Source organism: Cervus canadensis, chromosome 20, assembly GCF_019320065.1.
Source record: "Cervus canadensis isolate Bull #8, Minnesota chromosome 20, ASM1932006v1, whole genome shotgun sequence".
In the NCBI taxonomy this organism is placed as follows: Eukaryota; Metazoa; Chordata; class Mammalia; order Artiodactyla; family Cervidae; genus Cervus; species Cervus canadensis.
The window spans coordinates 60,227,432-60,248,113 of record NC_057405.1 but is presented as its reverse complement, the minus strand read 5'-3'; the positions used below and the strand labels follow the sequence as shown (position 1 = coordinate 60,248,113).

Genomic DNA, 20,682 nt, shown 5'->3' with positions numbered 1-20,682 from the left:
CTTGAAGAGGTGCAGATGCTGTTTTAAAATCAGCATTTCCTTTTCTTGAGGCTGCTGCCAGGCAGGCAATTGCCGAGAAGCCAAAACAAGGTGAAGTCTTGAAAGAACTAAAAGCAGAGGAATGGGAAGACCATGCGCCCCTAGAAAAGGCCACGCGGTGGGAGGGGGGCAGTGGAGGGGTGAGGAGGCGGCGCATGTGTGAACACTGCCCAGCCAGGTAACTTTAAAAAAACAAAAAGGAAGTGCCTATAGTCCTGGAAGTATTCTAATCAGACTCTAAAAGTGGCCCTATTTCCCAAGGAGGTGAAAAGGGGCAATAATGCCAGGTTTGTTCATTAACAGGAATTTGCACAGTTCAGATATGAATGGATTGGTACAGAAGGCTTTGGATGCTTCAAATGTCTATGAAAATATTGCCAATTATGTTAGTGAAGCCAATGAAACAGCAGAACAGGCTTTGAACATCACTGATCGAATTTATGATGTGAGTATTCCCTTATTTTAACATTCATTTTTATATCAATATGTTGCCTTTTCCTGGCTTATGACTTTGTTTCCTAATGTCATCTCTTGAGCTTCCAATGTAATACAAATGGCAGAAAGAGCAGCAGAAAGACCATTTTATTTATGTTATGAATGCTTCAGTAGTACAGGTTCTTCAAGTGTGTCATATTCCAGTCAGTGAATGCCTATTCCTTTAACATAAGCTTTTTTTAAACCAAAGTCCCTGAATAAAAAATACTGAAGACTAGTTCCTGCTGATATAGAAGATTGTTGTTCAGTTACTCAGTCGTGTCCGACTCTTTGTGACGCCACGGACTGCAGCACGCCACTAGAGAAGATACTTTATGCATATATTCAGATTTCCTCAACTCAAAAACATTGTTTATTCAACAGCTTCTTCGTGACAAGCACTTTGGTGGGGCCTTGGCCAGGCACTGTTCTGAGTTCACTGAATTTTCTTCAAAAACCATTTATCTTGTAAATATCAAGTATATTATTTTCTCAGTTTACATTTGACCTTAATTTCGAACTATGAAAATGAAGCCGTATGAATTTTGTTTGGTGTTTAGCAGATAAAGTGTAAAGCATTTAAATCCTAGAATGATGAAAATTTGATTTATTTTGCTGTCATTCTTACTTTCTCTCTCCGATTCCTTTGTAGGCTGTGAGTGGGATTGATACGCAGATCATTTACCATAAAGATGAGAGCGAGAACCTCCTCAATCAAGCCAGAGAGCTGCAAGCAAGGGCAGATTCTAGTAAATATCTTCATTTTCCTGTCTGCCTTCTGATTTGTAGCTGCTTCCCTCCTTTCACATGGTGTTTCTGCATGTAAACAGAGGTTTCAAAATTCTAGAAACAAAAGAAGAAATTCTGTTTCATTTGAATATTGCCTTGATAGTTCCTGCTCATAGTCAAGGTATAAAAAAGGCAGCTACTAGATATTTTAAAATGTGGTTTTAAAAAATTTCCATGTAGTAAAATTACATGGAAACATATAGCTATCCAACATATAGTGGATATTCTTGCTAATCAAAAAGGCTAATTAGTAGAAATTTGCTATAAATACCAAGTTTCAGGGAGTTATTACCATAAAATACACTTCACCCTAAAATTATATCATATACATAATGTAACCTTTCTTGAAGAATTCAGAGGCCCTTTAAAACTTTACCATGAAGGGTGTCCTCTCTGTTGGTCTAGTGGCTAAGACTATGCCCCCAGCGCTGGGGGAAGGGAGGCGGGTTTGATCCTTGGTCTGGGAACTAGATCCCACACGCCACAACTAAAAGATCCTGAATGCTGCAACAAAGACCTGGTGCTGCCAAATAAAGAAATAAAAATAAATATTCAGATCTTACCGTGAAGAGATGGGTCCGCGCTGTCAGGAGGACAGGGTGCCGCAGAGCCCTCTGGTATTTTGCACTTTTTTGTAGTTTGTATTCTACCCAGTTGCTGCATTTAGGACAACCCTAATGACCACATGGAAAGAAGCACTTCCAAAGGCTGAGGCCTGCAGCTGCTAAATCAAGCACGTCTAAGATTGGGAGAGGGAAGAAAAAACAAAAGTGAAATGATTTTAGTTAGCTTTGAATCTTGTAGTTACTATTAAAAACAATCAAACTGAAAATTTTTACGAAAACTTACTCATCTCTGGGGTAATGAGCTCATTCCTAAGGATATTCAAGCCTTGACTAATGAGGAAATCCATTATCCAGCTAACCTGTGCCACCTAAAAACAAAGACCAAGTTTGAAACTGAAGATTTCATGTGATTTTATCAGAGTAATTAATCCCAAGTCTAAATGTTCATTTTCTCTTTTTTTTCCAGAGAAAATAAATGCATCTGTTTTTATATGCAGACTGTTTAACTGTTTAATTACATAAAAGAACTATTATCTTTTCTGGGTAAACAAAGGCATTAAAAATTCTGTTTCTTCATTCTAATTAATTTACTATACAAGTCTAGTCTTACACATGCTCTTTAGAAAAGAATTAGAATATTAGCAGTTATTAGAATTAGAATATCAATAGTAAAATATTTTTGGGTAAATGTTGTCATATCTGTGTATTGCTTTTGTTTGTGAAGACCAGAATATGTGGGTCTTTGTGATGCAGTGACAAAGTATTTCATTCTTCTTGATAATTTGCAACGTATTTTCTCAGTCTTGTCATTATTGAGTTGTTGAACCTCGTGAAAGCAGTTTTTCTAATAATGCTGTCTCTTCAAAGTTACATATTTTATGTGCAGATTAGTCTCTCTGGTTTGGTCTCTGAATATTTTGCAGATCTGGTCACCTATTTCATGATCTTGTTTGGTTAAATCCCTTCATATGTTTATTTGCAAAAGAGACACCTATGGGGACTTAGGACTGTGTGGCTCAGAACTTGCTTCCCTTTAGAAAATATGAGTGTTTGTAATATAGATTCACATTTTCAAATAGAATCATATTCATCTCTTGAGTTATATTGTAATTTCAGATTACTGTTAATTCATTTCCAAATGAGTTTCAATGATCAATAATCTTTATTTACCAGGTTTCCTTTTCTTCATTATCTATGTCAAATAGTTAGCAATCTGTAATAAACTCAGGAAGCTACTATTTTTTAAAATCTTCTACTGAATTCATTTGTAAAGTGGAAAATGTTTATGTAAGACAGTAAGTTCCAAATAGGACAGACTTTCTATGAAGCATTTCTTCTTTTAAACATCCAGCCCCAAATAGATTTTTTCTTCTATTTTTATCAGACTCCAAATATACTTAAATATATTCAGCCTCAGTATATCAGCCAGTGTTTTTTGCAGTAAGAAGACCCAAAAGAAAGAGTGAATAGACTGCTTGTATCACAGTACTAAAAAGTTGAAACTAAAAGGAGAAAATGTGCAAAACAACTGCAAAAGATGTTTAAGACCCTCCTTGAATTCTGGGGAATTATTGACACTAACCAGAGGAAACGAGAAAGAAGCGCTTGTACTTTAGTTATGTTGTACTTGGTACAAGTACATTGACAGAATCAACTAAGCATCACCTATGTATACCCGTTGTACACATGTATGGGAAAAAAGATAACTGTACAATAAAACCCAGCACATCAGTACTGTATAATTCAAAAGAGACAATATACCGTGGGAGAGTATTTATCTGTAAGCCCATTAGAGAGAAGGAAAAGAAGAATGGGAAGTGAAGAAATTACTTATCTGTCAAGAAACATACATTTCTTGATGCTTTGGAAGTAAACAATGCACAAAACAATTCTTGGGAAGTTGATCCTTCGGTTTAGGTGACGCGATTTTACATCGTGACTTGTTTCGATTTGTGCCAAAATAGCTGCAATTAGGGTCTATGCTACAAGCACATTTTCAAGAATAATTTTTTAAGGAAAAGACTTATAATCAAAACAGGTACTAGAATGAATGGAAAATCTGATGTATGTAATCTGGAGAACTGTATGTATGTGCATATGTATAATAAATCTAATCAGTAATTAAGCCCTCCCATAAGAAAATCTCAAGGCTCAGATAGCTCCACTAGTGAATTCTCCAAAACACTTGAAAAAATAACTGTTAGTATATAAATTCTTCCAGAAAATAGAAAAATTGGAAATACTCTGTTTTTCCATGAAGTCAACAAAACTTAGACATCAAATCCTAAGGACATTATAAACAAGGAAAAATATAAGACAAATTCTCTCAGGAACAAAGATGTGAAAATCCTATAATAAAATTAGCCAATCAAATCTAGCCTACATAAAATTGGTAATAAATGATCAAGTTAGATTTATTCCAGAATTTCAATATTTTAACACTTAAAACATAAGTAGCAAGCAATTCACCACATTTACCGAACATGGGAGAACACTCATATGCTTATCTCACTACGTGCAGGAAGATCATTTAACAAAATTCAGTATCCACTCATGTTTTAAAAAGAACTCATAGCAAACTAGGAATAGAAGGAAACCTCCATAATCTAACAAAGAATAATAAAATAATATTCAGCAAACATATATTCATACTGAAATATTGAAAGCTTCCCCATTAGGATTAGAAATAAGACAAGGATGCCCCACATTATCAATTCATTGTGTAAGTACCTAGGTTAATTCTGTGTAAAACAATTATAAATTAACTTTGAAAATAACACTGTTTGCTGTAACATAAAATACCTAGGAATAAATCTGATGAAAGATGCTAAGATCTTTACACATCAAACTATAGTACACTACTGAAGAAATTAAAAGATGATATAAATAGAGATCAAAATGAGAATTTAGATCTAAGGAAGAATACATAAAAACTGCATTATATTTATATATATATTTTTATATTTATATAAATTTTATAAATTTATAAATATAAATTATATATATAAATATATATTTATATATGTAAATTATATTTGTAAATTTATAAATATATAAATTTTATATATTTATATACATTTAATATATATAAATACATATACATTATATATACATACATATACATAAATATATATTTAATATATATAAATACATATACATTTTTATATAATAAAAACCTCCATTAAGTGAAAGTTTTTATTATATTAAAAACTCTATAAGCTGCATTATTTATTTATGCTTTTGTTCAGTTACTCAGTCATGTCTGACTCTTTGCAGCCCCATGGACTGCAGCAGGCCATGTTTCCCTGTCGTTCATCATCTTCCAAAGTTTGCTCAAACTCATGTCCATTGAGTCCATAAGGCCATACAACCATTTCATCCTCTGTCATCGCCTTCTCCTGCCTTCAACCTTTCCCAGCATCAGGGTCTTTTCCAATGAGTTGGCTCGTCGAAACAGGTAGCCAGAGTATTGGCGCTTCAGCTTCAGCATCTGTCCTTCTGTTGAATATTCAGGGTTGATTTCCTTTAGCATTTACTGGTTTGAGCTCCTTACAATCCAAGGGACTCTCAAGAGTCTTCTCCAATATCACAGTTTGAAAGCATCAATTCTTCAGTACTCAGCCTTCTTTATGGTCCAACTCTCACATCCATAATGACTACTGGAACAATCATAGCAAAGTAATGTCTTTCTTTTTTAATATGCTGTCTAGGTTTGTCATAGCTTTTCTTCCAAGGAGCAAACATCTTTTAATTTCATGGCTGCAGTCACCATCCACAGTGATTTTGAAGCCCAAGAAAACAGTCTGTCACTGTTTCCATTGTTTCCCCATCTATTTGCCATGAAGCGATGGGACCAGATGCCATGATCTTAGTTTTCTGAATGTTGAGTTTTAAGCCAGCTTTTTCACTCTCCTCTTTTGCCTTCATCAAGTGGCTCTCTAGTTCTTCTTCACTTTCTGCCATAAGGGTGGTGTCATCTGCATATCTGAGGTTACTGATATTTCTCCTGGCAATCTTGATTCCAGCTTGTGCTTCATCCAGTCCAACATTTCTCATGATGTACTCTGCATATAAGTTAAATAAGCAGGGTAACAATATACAGCCTTGACATACTCCTTTTCCAATTTTGAACCAGTCCATTGTTTCTTGTCTGGTTCTAACTTCTGCTTCTTGGCCTGCATACAAGTTAGGTGGCAGGTAAAGTGGTCTGGTATTCCCATCTTTTGAAGAATTTTCCACAGTTTGTTGTGATCCACACAGTCAAAGGCTTTAGCGTAGTCAATGAAGCAGAAGTAGATGTTTTTCTGAACTCTCTTGCTTTTTCTATGATCCAGTGGATGTTGGCAGTTTGATCTCTGGTTCTTCTGTCTTTTCTAAATCCGGCTTGTATGTCTAGAAGTTCTTGGTTCCCGTACTGTTGAAGCCTAGCTTGAAGGATTTTGAGCATTACCTTGCTAAAATATGAAAGGAGTGCAATTGTTTATTTATGAGTGTAATGTATTATTTATATATATATTAACATTGTATATATAAATATAGATTTTTATATAATAACTTACATTAAGTGGAAGATTTGAATTTGTAAAAATAAGAGTTCTGCCAGAATATATCTGTAGATTCAATATAATTGCAATTAAAGTACCAGGACTATATATACACATACGGGATGTTTCTAGAATTTCTCTGGAAATGGGCGTGAATAGGGTAGGCAAGAATAGCCAGCACAGTCTTATAGAATAAAAAAAAAAGTTGGAAGATTTAAACTACTCAAGACTTTTAACTGTACAGAAATTAAGACAGTGATACAAAAGATATAAAAATTATAATATTCTATCATTTCTTTTGAATAAACCTTAAAGATAGACACAGCTAAGGAACAGAGGTAGGACTACCTTCAGGTAAGCATGAAGGTCCCAGGAAGCCTTAAGGGGCTAATAATGCTCTTTTTGTTGCCCTGGGTACTGGTTATATTTGGCTTTCAGTTTGGGAAAATTCATCAAGCCATGCACTTGTAATTGTGTACCATTTTCTAGATGCGTGTTGTGTATCAATTAAAATTTTATTAAAACACATAGGAAAAAAAGAACTATTCTTATCTAACAAGTCCGCTCTTAATCAGTTGTGCTGCTAGGTGTTATTAGTCACAGCAGTACTATATTTTTCAATCAAAAAATTAGCCATTATCTCTGTACCCTTTATGAGTTACTTTATGACATCCTGTATCACTCCCAAGCAGTGTTACAGGTTTTCTGCAGTCCTTTACATCTTAACTGAAGTGCCACTTTCCAGAATTGGCATTCTATGTTTATATCATATTCAGGATATTGCAGATGACTGCATTGTACAAGGGGCTTCTCTGATAGCTCAGTCGATAAAGAATCCCCCTGCAATGCAGGAGACCCAAGTTTGATTCCTGGGCCAGGAAGATCCGCTGGAGAAGGGATAGGCAACCCACTCCAGTACCCTAGCCTGGAGAATTCTATGGACTGTCTAGTGCATGGAGTCGCAAAGAGTCGGACATGACTGAACAACTTCCACTTCACTTCATTTCCATGGTACAAACCAGAATTTTTTTCTCGTTGAAACAGAGATTTGACCACACACACACACACCCCGCCCCGCCCCTCGGCTTCTTTGCCCTACTTGTACTTCTTTTGGTTTCTTCTCCACAGGCAGTGATGAGGCAGTGGTGGACACCAGCAGGCGCGTGGGTGGAGCCCTAGCAAGGAAGAGTGCTCTCAAAAACAGATTAAATGATGCCATTAAAAGACTACAAGCCGCAGAGAGAGGTGAGGATCTCAAACAAAACTTACGTTCATCCATTTGTTCACTAATATTAAGGTAAACCTCTGAGGAAAGAGTGATTCCCTGCTTATTAATCTTTTTATAAATAATATTGCTTTCTGATGACAAAAGAAACTTCGTTTGTCTCACACACACACAAAGTCCTGGAAGATAATAAAAGCTGTAGCTACATCACCTAGGGATGACAATTAAATTTAAGAGCATTTTCCTCCAGTCGTGTGTGTGTGTGTGTGTGAATGAGATCAGGATGTTTATACTGCTGGGTAACCTACTTTCTTGTGAACATCCTTTTTCATTAACAAATAAGCCCTAATTTGGTTATTTGGTTTCTCTGGCCCCAGCAGTACAGCTGCTGTCTGTTACATGGCTTGTCTTTCTTATAGTGCAAGCAGAGAGACCACCTAGCCAGAGAGGGATACAAGAGCACTCATGTTGCCTAATCTGAAACTCCGGGGGTATCTCAGAAGGATGTGACGGGAAGCAGATGGGCCTTTCCCGGCATAGTGAAAGTTAGCGCATTACTGCTGGGTGTGGTGTTCCACTGCACGGAGCAGATCCAGCAGCAGTACCACAGGACACCGCAGCCCTGGCCAGATGGGTCTCCTCGGCAGCATCAGAGCTACTACATGCTAAGCGCTGGGCTGCATTTTACAAACATCATCTCATGTGGGAAAGCATTGCTTTTAGGCTGATGTGAACCCCGAGGCTTGTCAAGTTTGGGGAGCTTGCTCTGAAAGGTACAGCAACACAAAGAATGATGACCCAGGATTCAAAGCCACAACCATCAAGAGTTCAGAGCCTGAGAGGTTGAGTTAAATGTTTTCTCTGGTTAAAAAAAAAATGAAGCTAAACCTCACCTAAGAGATTTTTAATTGTTTTTATTGCGGAAGTAATGCATGCCCATTGTAGCAAAATTAGAAAATATAGATAACAAAAGAGAAAAAACAAGAGAAATCTGTTATAATCTCATTATCTAGGAAACAAACATTTTGTTGTAAACATTTTAAATATATGACTTAAAAATTGCACTGTAGATCTCTTTTGAAACTTACTTTTCTTATTCAAAAATACCTTTCCTTACCAGTTTATGTCTGTACTAGAGCATCATTTTTATGGCAGAAAGTGTCCTACAGAGATGAAAGTGATATTTACAGTGAATTTCAGGCAAACACTTTATGAGTTAGTATCTCATGCACATTTTGTATAGTTTTCTCACCAGGTCTCTAACCTGAAGTAATATTAAAAACTACCTCTAATTTGGAAATGTTTTAAATGAACTACATTATTTTATTGAGACTTTAGAGTCTTTCAGTCTCACTTGTCAATACTGTTTACAGTATTCTTATGCACCTAACTTACACCATGATTAACATATGTGTAAAGTTCTCAGTTTGACTGAAAAGCCTGAATTTGAGGTCTGTTTCATCCCAGTGATTAAATGAATATTCATGATCCCATCAAAGGCCCTACTTCTTTGCAAAATAAATGTTCTTGTGCTCTGTGTGAAGGTGATGCTCAGCAGCGCCTGGGTCAGTCCCAGCTGATCACCGCAGAAGCTAACAAGACCACAATGGAAGTCCAGGAGGCAACTGCCCCGATGGCTACCAATCTAACCAACTGGTCACAGAATCTTCAAAGTTTTGACTCTTCTGCTTACAACACTGCCGTGGACTCTGCCAGAGATGCAGGTATCACCTAGCAACTTCACAACTTGCATCCAGTTGAGGAACTGGTCATTAAACCCTGCATGTCTTTTGTTAAGAAGCAGTTTTTTTTCGTTTGAGTTTTAGATTAGAATGTTGTAGAAGTTAGCTTGTGTGCTTAATCACTCAGTCTTGTCTGACTCTTTGTGACCCCATGGACTATAGTCCACCAGGCTCCTCTGTCCAGGCAAGAATACTGGAGTGGGTTGCCATACAAAACAAGTAAATAAAAAAGCATATTGTAATATGAGAGTTCATGAAGACTCTAAAGTGGCTCCATTTCTCTGAGAGAACTGAGGGGAGAGAAACCTTGTTTTGTACACATTTTCATAACCAACATTTAAAGTAATACTTTAAATATACTCTACTGCCTTTAATGTTAAATACTATGTTAAATGTTAAAAGACTATATAACAATAGTCATTTTATAGTATGGCTCTTGTGGTTAGTGATCCAAATAACATATATATACCTCTGTATTAATAAACACACCAAACTGATAGTAGCTTATTATTTACCTAATATCTTTCCTTTTGTTGGAGAAGCAGTTTTTTTCCTAAGTACAGAAAAGAGATGTTTCCTAGGTTCTCACTGAAATATTCTCCTGAAGTATGAAAGTGAAAGTAGCTCAGTTGTGTCCGACTCTTTATGACCCCATGAACCGTACAGTCCATGGAATTGTCCAGGCCAGAATACTGGAGTGGGTATCCGTTTCCTTCTCCAGGGGATCTTCCCAACCCAGGGATCGAACCCAGGTCTCCCGCATTACAGGTAGATTCTTTACCAGCTGAGCCTCTGCTGCTGCTGCGTCACTTTCAGTCGTGTCCGACTCTGTGCGACCCCATAGACGGCAGCCCACCAGGCTCCCCCGTCCCTGGGATTCTCCAGGCAAGAACACTGGAGTGGGTTGCCATTTCCTCCTCCACTGCATGAAGTGAAAAGTGAAAGTGAAGTCGCTCAGTCGTGTCCGACTCTTCGCGACCCCATGGACTGCAGCCCACCAGGCTCCTCCGTCCATGGGACTTCCCAGGCGAGAGTCCTGGAGTGGGCGCCGTTGCCTTCTCCGGCTGAGCCCCTCGGGAAGCCCTGTTCTCCTGAATCTGAGTTTAACTTGGCTCCAGGAATAGGGTTGCTTTTGCTCAGCTGTTCATGCTAAGTGACCATGCCCTGCCCTTAGCCAGGAGTTTGCCCAAAGGTATTTGTTTTCTACTCCAGTGGTTCTCAAACACGAGTGTGCATCAGAACCACCTGGACCCCATCCCCATATTGCTGGTCTGGGGACCACACAATGAGAACCACAGCTTCAGTCCATGAAACTTTTAAGAAAGCTGTGCTGTTCTCTGTTTTGGGTTTTTTCATCAAGTTGTATCCTCGTGATTTGTGCTCTTTTCTCTCTGTAAATTATATATCCCCTCCTCCCCTTCCCCCCCTGACATACAAAAAGAAAGTAACTTTAAAAATCAGTATGGTCTGCTCATACTGTCACCTTTGTCTAGGATCATAGATCATGACTCCCCAACCCCCAGCCTTTGCACATCTGCCACTTTTCTGGGCGCGCTCCCTTATTTCTTCCATCCAGCTCTGCTTCTGCTGGGACCACTGCAGTGGCATTGTGATGTATGAACAGGCATCTTATGAAAAAACCTTCCCACCCACCCCGCCTTGCCCAGCATTTCTTTTGACCTGTTATATCAGAAATGTGAGCAGAGCTTGTGCTCTTTAGTGAAACATCTGTGTATTTGTCATGGGTCCTGCCCTTTAGAAATGTACATTGTATGTCAGCTTGCTCTGCATACAATTTATAGATCAATATGTACTGTAAACATCGCAGGATAGGAACTGATTATGCTTTGGACTAAACTATCAATTTTTTAGAATTAAATATAGCTTCTTATAGTTCTACCAGAAGTAACCATGCATTTGTTGTCTCTTCACCTGATTGCTGAAGTAGACTTAACTACTGAAGTATCTACTCAAATGATTCATTTTTATTAACCACAGTTGGAAACCTGACAGAGGTTGTCCCTCAGCTCCTGGATCAGCTTCGTACAGTAGAACAGAAGCGGCCTGCAAGCAATGTTTCCGCCAGCATCCAAAGGATCCGAGAGCTCATTGCTCAGACCAGAAGTGTTGCCAGCAAGGTAACCGGTGAAAAGAGTCATTATCAGTCACTCTGTGATAAGGACAGCAGGAGGCTGAGCTTAGATCCTTGGGCAGCTTCCAGAGCTGGAAACTTTCTACTGTATTATCCAGCTTGATAGTTCTCAGCTCCATCTGTTCATTATACTCAGCAAGGAGATTTGAAAACCAAACTAATTCCTGGTCCCAACCATAAAGCAATAATCAGACTCTCTAAATGAGGGCTCAAAACCTGTGCTTTTTTTTGAAGCTCCTCAATGATTCTAATGTGTAGCCAAGATTCAGAGGTATACATTTAGCCTAGTCAACATAGCTCATAGAGCAAAAGGAATCAAAGAAGGCCAACCCCAATTAAAGACTCAATTTTATTATTACTATTCATTATCCTAACAGCTATCTTTGAGTAATTACTAAATGGAATATTCTTGCTCATTTGCCTCTTCAAAGAATTCTCTGGCACAGCATAGATGATACGAAACTTTTACTGACCTCTCCTCAGGCTTAACACATAGCAGCTAAACTGAACAATTTCAACAAAGTCCCCATTCTGACATGCCATACAGAAGCAACACAACATTGTAACTTGTGCTAGCATTGATAGGAAATATCCTAACACAACAATTAACATTGTCACTGTGACTCAACAGGGCTTGTTCTTGGCCCCTTTTCTAATTTGTTTTTTATTCATTTATAGACCAGCATGATTTTTTTAACAACCAAATTATATGGTTTTATTTTCTCAATTGCGAGTCAACCTGAACAGACTATTGGCCCTAATTACTGACAGAATTAAGAATTGGAAATCAACTGTTTTGTAATGAAGGAAATTATTATTGCTAAATATACCCAACTTTTAAATGATATATGGTAATTAGCCCTACGCCACAAATCACCTTTTAGATACCTTGGAGAACATTTCAAAAAAATATTTATTGTCAGTAAATGGCATCTCCAAGGCTAGGTTTCTGTGAATACCTTCTCGTACTTTTATTTCTATGGAGTGGAATTTAGGAGCCTTAATCACCTAAAACCATTTTCTGAAGAAAGTCCTGGCAATGCCCTTGGGAATCCACACAGCTCCCCAAAGGGAGATGCTTTCTAATACAGATAGATATCTTTTTCAAACTCTCAATTTTTACAGACTTTAACCCCATATACTACTTGATTATTTACTAAGATGTATTGTATTCTTCTCAACTGGCAACATAGGACAGCTGCACTTTAGGCACTTGGAAATATAATCTTGAACTCACTGGCTATCAATATTAACTAAATGTTAGTCAATTGATGTAATATATCTAATTCATAAATATTTGCATAATGGCGTGAATATACACAGTCCATCCACTTCTGAATATTCTGAAAATCACCTTGAATCAGACCAGGTCAGTATGTTATATTGGGTCTCTTAGAAATGCATTTCTGAATTGTGCTTCATTGTGATGCCTTTCTAAGGATCATTACAAGGAATACCTTAATGAAGTCATCATTACAGTTATTATGATAGAGCCAGACACTGGAAAACACTTTATAGTTACCTTGTTTCATCCTCTTAACAAATCTTTTGTCCTCGTTTAACAATGAGGAAACTGCAGGTTAAGTGATTTACTCATGGTTCCATAGCTAATAAGTGGTAGAGCCAGGTTTCAAGACCCCATATAAGACTTCGAAGCTGGGTCTAGACCCCTCCCAACTGCCTAAACATGGCCTAGGATACTGCTCACAGCCTCACCAGTGCTTCTCTTTTGAAGACCCTAGGGAGAAGGTCCTAGCTGTATTAGAACCCAAGATTAGTTATTATTCTCCTGACCAATTAGTTGTTAAATTTATGGGCCTTGTGAATTGCATAACAAAGTATCCTTTCAAGCTGTTTAGTTCACTTTAACCAAATACCTAGCTCATTGTGAATTCATATTTACCCTCATTCTTAGACCTACTTTGTTGCCTTTTTGTTTTACTTTCTTTCACCCAGCTTTAAATTTAAGCTGTATTATGTTCTTTAAATCCTTGCTCCAACAAGATGAGGACATAAGTAAACAAAGGCTTGGAGGTCATGAGTAAAGCTCAGAGACCTCATCAGAAATGAGGGAAGCCCATTGAGAACCATGGGAAAGCACTATGCCCATTTCTGTACTTCTGCATTTTAATGAAATAATTTTCTAACTTCAGATCCAAGTTTCCATGATGTTTGATGGCCAGTCGGCAGTCGAAGTGCACCCCAGAGCCAGCATGGATGACTTAAAGACCTTTACATCTCTGAGCCTGTACATGAAGCCTCCTCCTGTGAAGCAACCAGAACTGGCTGGGACTGCAGATCAGTTCATCCTGTACCTCGGAAGCAAAAACGTAAGAGCAAGTGGTTTTAAAAGATGGAATTACATTAAAAGGAAACATAAGTGTTTTTCTCTTGCCTCAAAACAAAACTACCTGTGCAAACAAACAAAATTGCCATTCTAGCACCTCAGAAGGTGTAGATCAGAAGGCCAAGACTAAAGTAGCAATTCCTTCTTTGTGTGGGACAGGTAATTCTTCCTCTGTGGGGGATATTTCTGTGGTTTCCTCATATCACCCTCACACTGCAAACTCAGGAGTCTGAATGCTGCATCTCAAAGACATCCAGAGTACAGAGACTTAACTATATTTAATGCTGAACGCTGCTTGAAGATATAAAGCAGTCGGTATTGGCAGGCAGCATTATATTCCCAGATTAATGAAACAAGGTTAGCAACTTCCAGGCAGCCATCAAATGTCCACAAGCCTGAAGTTGCTTGGCTTCCTGTCCAGGGTATACTTGGACAGGCACAGAGGGGTGGGCAGGGGGTGGGTAGTGGGCAGGGGCCTCACACTGATGCAGCCATAGGGAGGCCGGAAAGGAGGAGGCACTACCCAGTCTAACAGGCACTTTGGTAATGATTCAAGCCAGAGTGCCTTACATACAGCCAAACATTTAGTTTGCTAATTGTCCTTTAAAGAAATGAGAACAAAAGTTGATATTCATTCATATGAATTTTATTTACGAGACTTCTTAACATTTCAGGCCAAAAAAGAGTACATGGGTCTTGCAATCAAAAATGACAACCTCGTGTATGTTTATAATTTGGGAACTAAGGATGTAGAGATTCCCCTGGACTCCAAGCCTGTCAGTACCTGGCCTGCTTACTTCAGCATTGTCAAGATTGAAAGGTAAAGTGAATCCATGACTCAGGGCTGATCTGCACATTTCATAAGAAATCTATTTTTTTAAAAAAAAGAAATCTATTGAATGCACTCACGCACACACAGATACATACACACAGTCTTTCTGGGGATGTTGCTCCTCTTTCTTCCATTATTTACGTATTTCTTCACAAGTGCCTTGGTAGGAAACAAAAAGTTGGAAAAAATAGTCATCACTTCTAAATAGAAATCTGATTATTAGTTTTTTTTTTCAATCTGGCCAATCCACAAATCCAGTTCCAAGGTGGAATGTGGTTTTTCCCCTTCCCATGATTGTTGACATTCTATAAATGCTTATGAAAATGACAAAATCAAGTCACCAAGTCTGTGATGAAGGGGTTTTCACATTTTGACATTTAAAAAAAAGTCTTTTATACAAATTATCTGGCTACTAAGGAGTGAAAATTCTTTATCTGAACAGGGTAGGAAAACACGGAAAGGTGTTTTTAACAGTCCCAAGTCTAAGTAGCACCGCAGAGGAAAAGTTTATTAAAAAGGGGGAATTCGCTGGAGATGACTCCTTGTTGGATCTGGATCCCGAAGACACTGTGTTTTATGTTGGGGGCGTGCCATCAAACTTCAAGGTGAGCTATCCAGCCATATTTCAACTTAATTGCAAATCTACAATGATTGTTTTTAGAAGTCCATAACACCTACAGTGACTCTGGGTTGATTGGAAACCTTGATACCTTAAAAATAGAGTTTAGGTCAGTGGGTGGTAGAATTCTGAATCAGGGTCTGTAAATATGCTGTGTAAATCTGATCTCTGCTACACATATTTTCACAGTGTCAAATACTTTCATGCCATAGCTAAAACTTGAATATCAAATGTGTTTCATCCTGATACATGCATTTATAATTAATATTACCCCACCTACTGCAATAATGCCTGTACCTTGTAGGTTTATAGCTAGTCTTCAGGTTCACAGATGACAGTTTCAAAAACTTAGTTATTTCAGCTGATACACAAGCAGGAAATGAAATACCTGGGATGAGAGAGGGGGTAGGATCTAGGGAGACAGATGAGACCTGATGAAGGGCAGATTCAGGAAGGGCCCAAGAAGATAAGGAGTTGATCTACGATTTCAGGTGCATGATTTCAGTAACTAGGTACTCACTAGTTAGAGGCACATTATTGAATTTTTCTGAGAGTTACTTTATCTCATTTTATGTGAGGACAGGAATACCTACCTCATGGAGTTAGTGTGAGGATTGACTTTGGTCATGAATCCACTGTCAGGTGAGTGACTGGCACATAGTGTATGCTCAGTAAACCCACACCCTCTCTGCTAAGATGTGAACAACTGAACAATCATTCTTAATCTGAATGGTTTGGCATAGAATAGACACAAACTCGGGTCTAGAATGATATTTCTGTCAATGGGACGGTCCCCTTGACCTTTGTCTCCCAGCCTGATCTGTGTGGACTGGATGAAATGTAGTCATGGGAGAACTGACTTCACTTTGTTTCACAGCTCCCTGCTAGCTTAAACCTGCCTGGCTTTGTTGGCTGCCTGGAATTGGCCACTTTGAATAATGATGTGATCAGCTTGTACAACTTTAAGCACATCTATAATATGGACCCCTCCAAATCAGTGCCCTGTGCCAGGTAAGAGCATGCTAAGAGCACTAAAAATTTGATGGCTGTGCAAGAGCTGCAGATAGGACAAGTGTGGGTCAGTATTCAGGTTTTCAGTCTTTTCTTGGGGAAAACAAATTTTGAAACTGCTTAATAGTCATGCATGTAAACAACTTTTCAATTCTTCTCTATCATAATGAGCATGCACAATTATTAAAAAGTTAAGCTCCTAAATTGCAGCTTTGGTTTTGGATAACAGAGACTAGGGTCTCACTGGAACCTTCTGTTATCTTAGCACACAGGGTACTAAGAAAGTTTTTTAGTTTTTTTTTAAATGCTTCACAGACAGTTTTTTTTTTTTAATGCTTCTTTATGTCTCACATGCAGACATCAGGACTTCATTTAAATGCTGTAAGACCAGTGGAAAATGTCATGAGAATGGGTTGAAAAGAACCTCACTTGAAAGCATAACAGATACTGTCATGTTTATGTGATCCCTGCATTTTTATTTCAGAGACAAACTGGCCTTTACGCAGAGTCGGGCTGCCAGCTATTTCTTCGATGGCTCTAGTTATGCCATAGTGAGGGATATCACAAGGAGAGGGAAGTTTGGTCAGGTGACTCGCTTTGACATCGAAGTTAGAACACCAGCTGACAATGGCCTCGTGCTCCTCATGGTCAACGGAGTGAGTAAAAAGTCCTACATCTTCTCCCTTATTGCCTTTACTTTCCACCATGCATGTTTCTAGGCACCTTCCCAAGTTGAGTGTGTCATGCCATAAAACTGAAGGTTTAGTTTATACAGCAAAATTGGTTTTCTTTTCCTGCAGGGACGTGATGTCAGCAGTAAGTAAAAGCAGCCATGAAATGGCATTTCCCTGCACTATATTTTTAGATGTATATTAAATATAATACATTCAATAAACTAAGAAAACTTTGATGAAAATCAGCACCAAGATCTAAATCAGCATCAGTTCAGTCGCTCAGTCATGTCCAACTCTTTGCATATGTCTACAGAAATTTAGCACTTACTTTTTAAATCATATGCCCTAATCAGTTAAAAAAGAGTTTGCATGCTTAGCATATGTGTGTGTGTATATATATATATGCATTTCTTTATTAATGATATACAGGTACTATATATGAATATAATATTCAAAACTAGGAGAAATATAATTTATATAAATATAAAATGTTGAAATAAATGCAAGTTTAAAATGGTGGTAGTGGTTTAGTCGCTAAGTCGTGTCCAACTCTGGCGACCCCATGGATTGTAGCCCTCCAGGCTCCTCTGTTCATGAGATTCTCCAGGCAAGAATACAAAGAAGTTTAAAAAATTATTTTTATTTTGCTAGTGACACAAAAATTATTAATGGTAGTGTTAGTGAGAACAATGTAATTAAATATGTTTTAAGTATTTTTTAAAGTCACATTAAATTCTTTGTGATACTAAAGTCTTATCATGAGTCCAGTTTATTTCAGTACTAAGTGTTATTGGCTATCATAACTAGACAAGATACCTCATATAAATAAAAATGTAGGAAGTATATCATTGGCTATGCTTAGTAAATCATGATATCATTATTATTTCATTCATTAATTGGCAGAAGTTGTCTTTGAAAATGGCTGGCACACTTTCATCTTCCCTGATGTCAGTTCTTGGAAGCTAATCAGATAGTATATCATTTTGTAAACTTTAACAAAAGAATTCAAGACCATTAAAAATCTTCATTTGAAAAACTTTTAAACTTTAAAAAAAAAAAAATTTCCAAAAAAGTTTTAGTAGTGTAGATATGAGAGTTTTTATGGTAGTATATAAAAACGTGAAAACTTACATTGTTTTCATCAGCAAATTTACATAACAGTAGAAAATTTTTCAGATTTTTTTTTTTAAAAAAACATCTCTCCCTAGTACAACTTTCTTCCCCACCAAAATAGTTTCTCCTTCATTGTTATAATGCCCCTACCTTGAAACAACAGATCAAGTATATTTTTTCAGTAGTTTGTGGGTTTCATACTACTAAAAGACATTTGTCATCACAAATAAAGGTCAATAAGTTTAGAATAATTCATTTTATAAAGCAAATGTGTAATGCTCTTGAAATTTGACCACATTTTTAGTAATTTGTAGGAAGTAATCTGAAAATATCTGTGTGTCTCAGAATATTTTCACATCACAATATTTCAATAGAAAATCATTATAAATATTCTATTATTAAGTGGCCTTATTCATAAACCCATGTAACCAGGCACCCATAAACTGCAATAACTGCAATAGGCTAAACACAAAGAAATCAGTGCAGAGCGGGTCAAGGGTCGTGGCCCACCTTGAAGTGTGGAACTTCATTCTCAAAGTGCGAATCTGAATCCTGTGAAAACCCACTCAAAGGACAAAATGAAGGCCCAGAGTATGTATTAAATATTAAATATGTATTAAATATTGAAAGTTGGCTTCTCTATTTTAGAGTTTCAAAATGAGTATAAATAGAAGTCAAAATGTTTTCTTTCTATCCCCCAGTGGATTGTGTACCACATTCTTAGGAGTATATAAACTCTGTCCAAGAGATCACTTTCAGTGAAATATGGACTTTACCATCACCAACTCAATGGACATAAATCCGAACAAACTCCAGGAGATAGTTAAGGTTGGGGAGCCTGGCGTGCTACATGCAGTCCATGGGGTTGCAAAAAGTCGGACACGACTTAGCGACTGAACAACAACCATAATACTTTATTCTTCATATCCACTGAATTCTTGTGTCTGTGAACTATCTTCTAAAACAAGCAAGGCTGACCAGTAAATTACTTGAGTGTTATAGAATTACTTTGGTTGTTGAATATCATGTGGTCTAAGTACATAATAATTCCATGTTTATTTATGTAAATCCAGTGTTACAGAAGTGGGCCTTCTTTTCCTTTTATCCATATTTACTGATAATTTTCCAAGATTCTTTTCAGCATACCTTGGAACTATTTTTAAGTGGTACCAATTTTGCTTTTAAAATGAAATGTAGTCACATCTGTTGGCCTGTTACAACTTTCAAACATTGCCTTAAAATAGGGCCATTGAACTGAAATACAAAGGATCATAAGAGACTACTACCAGCAGCTCTATGCCAATAAAATGGACAACTTGGATGAAATGGACAAATTCTTAGAAAAGTATAACTTTCCAAAACTGAACCAGGAAGAAATAGAAGATCTTAACAGACCCATCACAAGCAAGGAAATCGAAACTGTCATCAAAAATCTTCCAGCAAACAAAAGCCCAGGACCAGATGGCTTCACAGCTGAATTCTACCAAAAATTTAGAGAGGAGCTAACACCTATCTTACTCAAACTCTTCCAGAAAATTGCAGATGAAGGTAAGCTTCCAAACTCATTTTATGAGGCCACCATCACCTTAATTCCAAAACCAGACAAAGATGCCACAAAAAAAGAAAACTACAGGCCAATATCACTGATGAACATAGATGCAAAAATCCTTAACAAAATTCTAGCAAACAGAATCCAACAACATATTAAAAAAATCATACACCATGACCAAGTGGGCTTTATCCCAGGAATGCAAGGATTCTTTAATATCCGCAAATCAATCAATGTAATACACCACATTAACAAATTGAAAGATAAAAACCATATGATTATCTCAATAGATGCAGAGAAAGCCTTTGACAAAATTCAACACTCATTTATGATTAAAACTCTCCAAAAAGCAGGAATAGAAGGAACATACCTCAACATAATAAAAGCTATATATGACAAACCCACAGCAAGCATCACCCTCAATGGTGAAAAATTGAAAGCATTTCCCCTGAAATCAGGAACAAGACAAGGGTGCCCACTCTCACCACTACTATTCAACATAGTGTTGGAAGTTCTGGCCACAGCAATCAGAGCAGAAAAAAGAAGTAAAAGGAATCCAGATAGGAAAAGAAGAAGTAAACTCTCACTGTTTGCAGATGACATGATCCTCTACATAGAAAACCCTAAAGACTCTACCAGAAAATTACTAGAGCTAATCAATGAATATAGTAAAGTTGCAGGATATAAAATTAACACACAGAAATCCCTTGCATTCCTATATACTAACAATGAAAAAACAGAAAGAGAAATTAAGGAAACAATACCATTCACCATTGCAACAAAAAGAATAAAATACTTAGGAGTATATCTACCTAAAGAAACAAAAGACCTATACATAGAAAACTATAAAACACTGATGAAAGAAATCAAAGAGGACACAAACAGATGGAGAAACATACTGTGTTCATGGATTGGAAGAATCAATATTGTCAAAATGGCTATTCTACCCAAAGCAATCTATAGATTCAATGCAATCCCTATCAAGCTACCAACGGTATTTTTCACA

At 37.3% G+C, this 20,682-nt stretch overlaps 1 protein-coding gene across 3 annotated transcripts in view; it reads left to right on the top strand.

Annotated features, from left to right (window-relative positions):
* Nucleotides 1–20,682, top strand: part of LAMA4 (laminin subunit alpha 4) — a 140,789-nt gene that overhangs the window by 90,774 nt on the left and 29,333 nt on the right. For all 3 annotated transcript variants that reach the window (XM_043439282.1, XM_043439283.1, XM_043439284.1), the window contains 10 exons: nucleotides 343–484; nucleotides 1,166–1,262; nucleotides 7,541–7,657; nucleotides 9,182–9,361; nucleotides 11,378–11,517; nucleotides 13,685–13,861; nucleotides 14,553–14,698; nucleotides 15,153–15,315; nucleotides 16,207–16,340; nucleotides 16,825–16,996. In XM_043439282.1, coding sequence (XP_043295217.1) covers nucleotides 343–484; nucleotides 1,166–1,262; nucleotides 7,541–7,657; nucleotides 9,182–9,361; nucleotides 11,378–11,517; nucleotides 13,685–13,861; nucleotides 14,553–14,698; nucleotides 15,153–15,315; nucleotides 16,207–16,340; nucleotides 16,825–16,996 — 1,468 coding nt within the window. The remainder of the gene's footprint in view (nucleotides 1–342; nucleotides 485–1,165; nucleotides 1,263–7,540; nucleotides 7,658–9,181; nucleotides 9,362–11,377; nucleotides 11,518–13,684; nucleotides 13,862–14,552; nucleotides 14,699–15,152; nucleotides 15,316–16,206; nucleotides 16,341–16,824; nucleotides 16,997–20,682) is intronic.